Source organism: Pan troglodytes, chromosome 18 (assembly GCF_028858775.2).
Source record: "Pan troglodytes isolate AG18354 chromosome 18, NHGRI_mPanTro3-v2.0_pri, whole genome shotgun sequence".
In the NCBI taxonomy this organism is placed as follows: domain Eukaryota; kingdom Metazoa; phylum Chordata; class Mammalia; order Primates; family Hominidae; genus Pan; species Pan troglodytes.
Window position 1 is genome coordinate 30,937,984 of NC_072416.2, and position 9,603 is coordinate 30,947,586.

The 9,603-nt window shown below is 58.9% G+C and overlaps 1 protein-coding gene across 2 annotated transcripts in view; it reads left to right on the top strand.

Moving 5' to 3' along the window:
- The window catches only part of SBK1 (SH3 domain binding kinase 1), a 64,032-nt gene extending 56,098 nt beyond the window's left edge, over positions 1 to 7,934 (top strand). For both annotated transcript variants that reach the window (XM_016929691.3, XM_016929692.4), the window contains exons 2-4: positions 1,492 to 1,724; positions 3,102 to 3,304; positions 4,184 to 7,934. In XM_016929691.3, coding sequence (XP_016785180.2) covers positions 1,492 to 1,724; positions 3,102 to 3,304; positions 4,184 to 5,029 — 1,282 coding nt within the window. In that variant the 3' untranslated portion in view covers positions 5,030 to 7,934. The remainder of the gene's footprint in view (positions 1 to 1,491; positions 1,725 to 3,101; positions 3,305 to 4,183) is intronic.
- The last annotated feature ends 1,669 nt before the right edge of the window (positions 7,935 to 9,603 follow it).

Sequence of the window (9,603 nt, forward strand, 5' to 3'; positions counted from 1 at the left end):
CAAGTAGCTGGGATTACAGGCGTGCATCACCATGCCCAACTAATTTTTGTATTTTTAGTAGAGACAGGGTTCCGCCACATTGACCAGTCTGGTCTCGAACTCCTGACCTCAAGTGATCCGCCCACTCAGCCTCCCAAAGTGCTGGGATTACAGTTGTGAGCCACCGTGCCCAGCCTAAATACAATTTTTTAAAAAGTCAGGTTGGCCAGGCGCAGTGTTCATTAGTCGGGTGGTGAGGTCGTCTGCGGTGGGGGAGGCACTGCCAGGCTGTGCTGATGTGTGGCCATGTGTGTGGTGGGATGGTGTGGCCACGTCTATACCATCCTGCCAGTTTGGCCTGAGACCACGTGGCCAAGGTATGTGATGATGCAATCATGGCCCTCAGACCTCTTCCCCACCCCCTACCTTATGGACAGCCATACCACTTTCGATCGTAATATACAACTGATGTGATCACTGTGTCTACTGCCCTTCTCCCCCTGGGGTGTAAGCCCCATGGTGGCAGGGAATCCTAGGTGTTTGTTCCATGCTGTGTCCTCCAGGCTTTGGAGAGCCCTGGGGAACAGCAGGTGCTTCGTCAGTACTTGTGAATAGGCTGGGCACAGTGGCTCATGCTGGTAATCCTAGTGCTTTGGGAGGCTGAGGTGGAAGGATCACTTGAGGCCAGGAGTTCTAGACCAGCCTGGGCAACATAGAGAGATGCCAACTCTACAAAAAAAAAATTAAAAATTAGGCGTGATAGGTGCAGCAAACTACCATGGCACACGTTTACCTATGTAACAAGCCTGCACATCCTGCACATGTACCCCAGAACTAAAAATTAAAATAAATAAAAATTAGCCAGGTGTGGTGGCACATGCCTGTAATCCAATCTACTCAGGAGGCTGAGATGGGAGGATAGCTTAAGCCTGGGAGGTCGAGGCTGCAGTGAGCTGTGATTGCGCCACTGCACTCCAGCCTGGGTGACAGAGCAAGACCCTGTCTCAGAAATAAAAATAACAACAAGCCGGGTGCAGTAGCTCATGCCTGTAATCCCAGCACTTTGGGAGGGCCAGGCAGAGGGATCACTTGAATCCAGGATTTCGAGACCAGCCTGGGCCACATAGTGGGACCCCCCTCTCTACAATCCAAATAAAACCAACGCTTCTGAATGGGAGTACCCGTGTGAACTCGGTATCTGGCTGTGTCTGTGTGACATAAACAGGGGCCTTGCCTGACACTGTGTGCGGGTGGCAGCATGAGGCAGAGGGGCTGGTGCCACCAAGCGCAGGGTCTGGCAGTGACTGGTCTTGGGGGAGCTGACTCAGGCCTGGCCCCTGAGGCTTTGGGGAAGGCGACGCGACCAAGATGCTTGTCACCCCCTTGTGGTTATCTTGGGCCTGGCATCCGGGCCCATCCTCAAGTTTTCTGGGTTCTGGGGAGGGCGGAGGGGCTGGAGGAGGGGACCCTTGCCTGATGTCACACTTCATGCTCACCACCGCTACCCAACAGGGAGAAGATGAGCGTGGGCTGCCCAGAGCCTGAGCCGCCCCGCTCCCTGACCTGCTGTGGGCCGGGGACTGCCCCTGGGCCTGGTGCCGGTGTGCCCCTTCTCACTGAAGACATGCAGGCCCTGACTCTCCGCACACTGGCCGCCAGCGACGTCACCAAGCACTACGAACTAGTCCGGGAGCTGGGCAAAGGCACCTATGGGAAGGTTGACCTGGTGGTCTACAAGGGCACAGGTGAACAAGTGCAGGGTGGCAGGGCTGAGAGGTTGGGGTGGGGCAGGGCTGGGAGGTCAGGGTCGGGGGACATGACCTTGCAGCTGGGCCGGGGCTCTCTGGTGCTCTGTGGAAGCCAGGAGGCAGGGTCAGGGGCCAGATGGAGAGGATGAGGCCTGAGGCAGCCCAGGGGGAAGGAGACTGGGCAGATGGGGCAAGGGAGGAATCCGGGGCAGAGTGGCCAGGGTACAGGATGGGCTGCTGTGGGGCCATCTGGGGTGACTTTGAGACAGCCAAGGGGCTGTGCCAGGAGTGTCTGGGGAGGGCAGGGCTGCCGGCTGTGTCTGAGTATCACCAGCGTCTCAGGGATGTCTGGCCCCAGGAAGGTGGATGGAGAGTGAGGGTGGTTCCTCAGGAACAGGGTGCCACACTTAATGGGTGGTGGAAGGACCTGTGAGGTCAATATTGCAGTCACCATCTCTCAGGTGAGGACAGGGAGACCTAGGCCAATTCAGCCACATAGCCAATGCCCTGCAGCTACAGAGGCTGTGAACCAAAACGAGACCCCAGGAGTCATCTCCAGAGCCTTGTCGCTTAGTCACTGAGCTTGATACCTCCCCCACACTGTAGGTCACAGCCGTGCCACCCAGCCAGCCAGGGGCTGGGGCTGGGTGAGCTCCCAGAGCTGCACGCGCTTCGGTCCAGGGGCTTTGTGCTAACTGAGGGCAGCAGGAGGAGCACCTAACATGGGGTCACCTGAGCTTTGTTACTTGCTTGCTGTGTGACCTTGAGCAAGTGACTTCACCTCTCTGTGCTTCACAGTCCTTCTCTGTAAAATAGGGTAACATTAGTGCACAACCCATACAATCATAATGAAGTGTGAGTTGTGAATGTGCAGTGCTGAAGGCAGGGCCTGCGATGTGTAAATGCTCCGTGGACACACATGTGTGCTCCACCCAGCTATGTACCAGATGGGCACAGATGCTTGCCCAGGCACAGAGTTGTGGACACATGCCTTGCAGTGTCTCATTTCTTATTCATTCATCCATTTAGCAAGACAGGAAGCTTAGGGAGACCCGTTCTAGATGGGGTAGGCTGACAAGATAAATAAGCATATGGCGGGCAGGACAAAATGAGAGAGGTGGAGGGCATCACAGGCCCCCTCGCCCCCTCCTCTTGGAGAGCTGCAGAGTGGGTGTAGAAGGCTCAGGTTGACCCTGCCTGCATGGCCTTGGGCAAGTCCTTTCCTCTCTCTGGGTCTGTTCCCATCCGTGAGATGAGGACAGTCATGCCTGCTGGGGACCCTGTTGCACCAGGGTCCAGAGACAGGCATGGGTGCATCCAGTACAGAGGCACTGGGAGAGGGGGCTTCAACCCTGTTGCCGTTGCTCCCATCAGGCACAAAAATGGCACTGAAGTTTGTGAACAAGAGCAAAACCAAGCTGAAGAACTTCCTACGGGAGGTGAGCATCACCAACAGCCTCTCCTCCAGCCCCTTCATCATCAAGGTCTTTGACGTGGTCTTTGAGACAGAGGACTGCTACGTCTTTGCCCAGGAGTACGCACCTGCTGGGGACCTGTTTGACATCATCCCTCCCCAGGTACTCGGGATGGTGGCATAGGGCGGGGAAAGGGTCTTCAGGGTCCCAGAGTGTGAGAGTGGGAGTGGAGTCAGACCATTTAATTAACAAGTATTTACTGGGTGCCTGCTGTATGTCAGTTACCATTTGGGGAGGTGGGGATGTGCAGTAAGGAAGACAAAAGTCCCTGTTCTAGTGGGAAACTGACACTCCACAGCGGGCCAGATAATAACAGATGGAGATGAGTGCCTAAAAGGAGACAGTGAGAATGATGGGATGAAGTCACTGGCCCTCCCCTGGGGCTACACAAGAGGAGAGGTGTCAGATCCACCTGGGAAGGGGCCCTCAGAGGAAGCGACCCTGGAACCGGGACGGTGGGGGAGGGTTCCAGGCACTAGCTTTAAATCTGCTCTGCCACTTGCTGGCTGAGTGATGAGACCTTCGGAGCAGGTCCTCCTTCTTTGCTGAGCACCTACTACATGCCAGAATCTGGAGACACAGATGCACGGACACAGCAGGGAACAGGACGGGAAGCTCAGGGAGCCCCGTTCTAGTTGGGGAAGACCGACGAGATAAGTATCTAGCAGGCAGGGCAAAATGACAGCAGGTGGAGGGCGCCGCGGACCCCTTCATCAACCTCCTGGAGAGCCGCGTGTCCCTCCTGGAGCCCCGATGTCCCCATAGGAGAAGCATGCATGGTAGCCACTATGAGGATTGGATGAGACAGCGAGGGAAAGGGCGCTCAGCAGCATCCGGGCCGCGTCTGCGCGGTCGCCCCAGTTACTGGGGACAGGGTGGGAGGCGAAAACCGCCTTGCTAGAGAGGGAGCTGGAGGGGAGGGCGGCGGGGCGGGCGCTGGAGAGCTGGAAACTGAGCGCGGCTTCCCCCGGCCGCCCGCAGGTGGGGCTCCCTGAGGACACGGTGAAGCGCTGTGTGCAGCAGCTGGGCCTGGCGCTGGACTTCATGCACGGGCGGCAGCTGGTGCACCGCGACATCAAGCCCGAGAACGTGCTGCTGTTCGACCGCGAGTGCCGCCGCGTAAAGCTGGCCGACTTCGGCATGACGCGCCGCGTGGGCTGCCGCGTCAAGCGCGTGAGCGGCACCATCCCTTACACGGCGCCTGAGGTGTGCCAGGCGGGCCGCGCCGACGGGCTGGCGGTGGACACGGGCGTGGACGTGTGGGCCTTCGGCGTGCTCATCTTCTGCGTGCTCACCGGCAACTTCCCGTGGGAGGCGGCGTCGGGCGCCGACGCCTTCTTCGAGGAGTTCGTGCGCTGGCAGCGGGGCCGCCTGCCGGGGCTGCCTTCGCAGTGGCGCCGCTTCACCGAGCCCGCGCTGCGCATGTTCCAGCGCTTACTGGCCCTGGAGCCCGAGCGCCGCGGCCCAGCCAAGGAGGTGTTCCGCTTCCTCAAGCACGAGCTCACGTCCGAGCTGCGCCGCCGGCCCTCGCACCGCGCGCGCAAGCCCCCCGGGGACCGCCCGCCCGCCGCCGGGCCACTGCGCCTCGAGGCGCCTGGGCCGCTCAAGCGGACGGTGCTGACCGAGAGCGGCAGCGGCTCCCGGCCCGCGCCCCCCGCCGTCGGGTCGGTGCCCGTACCCGTGCCGGTGCCGGTGCCGGTGCCCGTGCCGGTGCCTGTGCCCGAGCCCGGCCTAGCTCCCCAGGGGCCCCCCGGCCGGACCGACGGCCGCGCGGACAAGAGCAAAGGGCAGGTGGTGCTGGCCACGGCCATCGAGATCTGCGTCTGAGTCGCCTCCGCCGCCCTCGGACCCGGGAGCAGCCCGGGCCCGCCCCGAGCCGGTGCCCGGTGCGGCGGTAGGGAATGGAGCCACCTCGCCGCGGGGCAGGGGGCGCAGCGGTAGACTAGGCAGGACGCGGCCCGGCACCTGGTCCATCCCCGGCGGGCTGGTGAGGGGGCCACCAAAGACCCCTAGCGCGGCCTGGTGAGCGGGGGCTTGGCCCAGAGGAGCCAAGCCCCACAGACCCGAGAATTCGGAGGCCACCACACAACACACACACACACACACACATACACACACGCCAGGAGCAAGGGAGCTTTCGGGCCACACTCCCAGACGCCTCCCTGAGCCCTGGAACCCGGACTCGTTGCTCCTGGCCTTCCATACCCCCTGGCAGATCATCCTGCGGTCCCACCCCAGATCCCCTCCTCCTCGCCATCCCATTCTGCCCCCTCCCCACCCTGGGTACAGAAAGGGACTGAAGTGTTGGGCAGAGAGGGGGCTTAAGGCCCCTGGGCACAGGCTGGGATCAGGGCAGTGAGCGAAGGGCAGCTGTGTCCTGCCCTCCCTTCTGGAGGCTGGAGGGGAGAGGCCAAGCCCTTGGAAAATGTAGCAAATGTCTGGATGTCGCATAAGTGCGTGTATGTGCGGGACAGGCCCCGAGAAGCTAGTGACTCCTGCACATCCCCAATGCACAAATGAAATCACAGCCCAGGAGGGAGGGTAGCTTGGCACTGGCTGAGAAATAGAGCTCTCTCCCCGCCCCTCCCCCTAACCACAAGGGATTGTCCTGACAACTTGTGGGGATAGAAGGGCTCACAGGGCAGGGGTCTCAGCTGCCCCCATCTTTAGGGCAGGGGAGTGAGTGTGGAGCCGAGAGCAGGGCCCAGCTCCCCCTGCCAGCCGCACTGTCCCAGGCCCAGGGACCTCTGCCAGGTCCTCCCAGCCCTTGCCACACAGCCTAGACGTAGTAGCCTGGGCTTCCAGCAGGTGGCGAGCTGGTTCGTGCTGGAAATTTCTCCTGGGTTTCTTGAGGTCAAACATGCCAACCTCCAAGACCCCATCCTCACGTCACCCACTTTTCTGGCGCTGGAGTGTGCAGGGCGTAGGACCTGCATGTGTGGGTGTGAGAATGGGGGTGGTGGACACCAGGGGGCGAGTGTGTGACTAGGTGTGTGTGCACATGTGTAGGGTGCAGACGCATGGGTGCCATCCTTTGCGTTCAGTGACTGTGCGTCCAGACCCCTCACCAGCGGCCCCCCCACCACACCCTGGTCCTCCCAGGCAGCTGTCCCAGGGCGCCCAGGCCTGCCTTGCACCACAGCCCTCAGGAAATCCGGCAAGGAGGCCCCTGCAGGTTGGTTCAGGCCCCCAGGCAGCAAAACAGAGACAACAGCACCCCCGCCTGACCCCCTGCTCCTCTCTGTGGAGGCCCGGGACCCCCGCAATAAGCACCACATGGGTGAGGCTGTCCCTGTCAGGGTCCCCTGCCAGGGTCCCTCCTGGGGTTCTGGGCCATTTGAGGGGCTCTTTGATGGGCCAGGCCGGCCAGAGTGAACTCCGAGCACTTTCTGGCTGGTGCCCCAACCTCTCCACTCCCCACTCATTCCCACCTTGAAAAAGGGCTATAGGTCCCCTGCCCTGCCCGGGTCCAGTTTACAAACAGTGTGGGGTGGCCCCAGGGCCTGGCCCCACTCTCCCCGCTGTGCCCACTCCTCTCCAGACTCCACCTCCCCAGTGGGTATGGGCCCTCCACATGCCAGGTAAGTAGCAAACCCCCACTCCCTCCAAGGACCAGGTCTCAGAGAAGGCCCTGGTCACTGCCCCCGGCCCACCTGGAGCCCATCGGGGCTGCCTCTCCCAGCCGCGACTTCTCCTTTTGCCTTAGGCCTCGCGACATCCTGATCTCTCCTGCAATAACTAGGAATCGAGATTCCACAGTAGACGTCCCTTGCCGTGCTCTCTCTCTCTCTCTCTCTCTCACTCTCTCTCTCTCTCCTCTCTTTCTCTCTCTCCCTCTCTCTGTTAAGATCCTGTTCGGGAGTTTCCCCAGCCGTTGTAGTATCTAGTATGTTAGAGTTGGGAGGGGACCGTAGTTATGTAGCCCAGCCCCCTCATTCCCAGAGGCACCCAGAGGGCCAGCCTCCAGCCTGACCCCAGAGCAGAACCGGAACACCAGGTTGGGGCCCTGGTGCTGCCACCTCCTCTGCTGGTCGGGCTGGGACCCTTTGCCCCTTAGGAGAGGTGTTGGTCACAGATGTTTACCTCAGTTTATGTCACTGTCGAAGAAACAAAAAATAATAGCAAAAAATAACACTGTAGACATGAAGACTTAGAAGACAAAAAAAAAAAAAAAATCACACACAAAAAATCTCCCCTGTTGCGATTCTTCTGTGAAGGTACAGTGTGTATGTGTGTATGTGTATGTGTGTGCGCGTGTGCGTGTCTCTGTCCCACGCCGGGCAGGCCAGGGCATCCCGGCCTCTGTCCCAGACCCTGTGTCCCCCACACTGCCCCCTGTCCTTCGGTGCTTCCCAGAGACCCCTCTGAGCTGGCCTGTGGGGCACGGGAAGCCCCCTGGATGGGAGGCGGGGCCACAGGTCGGCTAGAGGGTCTCCACCAGGCCCACTGAACAGAACCCCACGGCTGCCAGAATGTTCCCTGAGCCCACACTGTGGCCAGTGGGACAGTCCTGGTGGCTGACATCAGCGTCCATGCTTGGCTCAGGGCCTGGGGCAGGGTCCTGGGTAGAGTCCTAGCCCCAGAGCCCTAGCCCCTCATGTCTTGCCGCCCTTCCTCCATGTGTTTGTAAATACTCTGGCATCCTTTGGCCCTGAGAAGGTTTTTAAATGTGTTATTTACTTCTCTAAACATGACGATTGCTATAAAAATAAACAAAAGTTTAGAAAAATGACCACTGGGTGGCTGTCTTTTCTCAAGTTTGGGGTGGAGAGGGCGGTGGGGGTGGGGGCACACAGGTACTCTAGAAACTGAAAACTTGGGCTGGGCGGAGTGGCTCACATCTATAATCCCAGCACTTTGGGAGGCCGAGGCGGGCGGATCACCTGAGGTCAGGAGTTCAAGACTAGCCTGGCCAACATGGTGAAACCCCCGTCTCTACTAAAAATACAAAATTAGCTGGGCGCGATGGTGCACGCCTGTACTCCCAGCTACTTGGGAGGCTGAGGCAGAAGAATCGCTTGAACCCGGTAGGTGGAGGTTGCAGTGAGCCGAGATCGCGCCATTGTACTCCAGCCTGGACAACAAGAGCAAAGCTCCATCTCAAAAAAAAAAAGAAAACTTGACCTTGACATAGGCTCTAGGCCTCCTGTGACCTCTCAGAACTTGAGCGTGAGGGGGACAGGACCCAGATTCTGGGACAAAGGGTAGGCAGTTGTCCCTTGCCTGGAGTTCAGCTTGTAGCCCTTCAGCCTGGCCAGAAAAGAAGCAAAAGCCCAGAGGCACGGGGCAGACCAGTTCACCACTCAGCACCTTTTTACCGAGCACCTTTTGTGTACCAGGATTCCTCCTAGGGGCTGGGGACACAGCACTGAGCAGGACAGACAGGGCCCCTGCCCTTAGGCAGCTGGTGATCTAATGATGAAGGCAGACATTGCCCAAACAGCAGGCTGGGCTCAGTGAGAGCATGGAACTGGGAGACCCATCGAGTTTGAAGGAGCCCACAGACGCTCCCTGACCATGGGGCCAGAGCAGGGGACAGGAGAAAGCTGAAAGGGCCGGTTGTGGGTGTAGACTCCAGCAACAGTCAAGGCGGATGTTCTGAAGGAGGGGGAGCTTCAGTGGACTGTAGGGAGTTTCATGATTCAACACTCATTCAAACAAATATTTGCTAACTACCTACTCATGTCAACAGAGCAGCTCTGTTGGCTCTGCCTTCAAATACAGGCACATCCCAAGGCAGCAACTGCCCATTGCCTGCATTGCTGCCCCTGGACATGGCCTCCCTCCCTGGCCTAAGGCAGGAGCCTCTTCTGAGTCTCTGCAGGCTCTTCTTTTTTTTTTTTTCCCAAGAGTTGGGGTCTCGCTCTGTTGGCCAGGCTGGAGTACAATGGCATAATCATAGCTTACTTGAAGCCTCGATCTCCTGGGCTCAAACAGTCCTCCCACCTCAGCTTCCCAAGTAGCTAGGACTACAGGCACATGCCATTGCTCTGGGCTATTTTATTTTTATTGTTACTTTTTGTAGAGACAGGGTCTCACTATGTTGCCCAGGCTGATCTCCAACTCCTGGACTCAAGTGATCCTCCTGCTTTGGCCTCCCAAAGTGCTAGAACTACAGGTATGAGCCACTATGCCCGGCCAGACAGATCCTTTTGATAAGATCTGTCACTATGTTCAGAACCCTACAATGGCTTCCTATTCCACCCAAAAATCAAAGCTGAAGTCCTTAGAGTGGTCTCCGAGGTCCCACGAGCTCTGAGAGGTCACAAGAGGCCTAGAGCCTATGTCAAGGTCAAGTTTCAAGCCCAGCACATTCCAGCCTCATCCCTACCATCCCCTGTACTGCCTGCCAAGCATGTGCTCACCTGGAAGCCTTAAACTTTGCCTTGTACTCTCCCAGG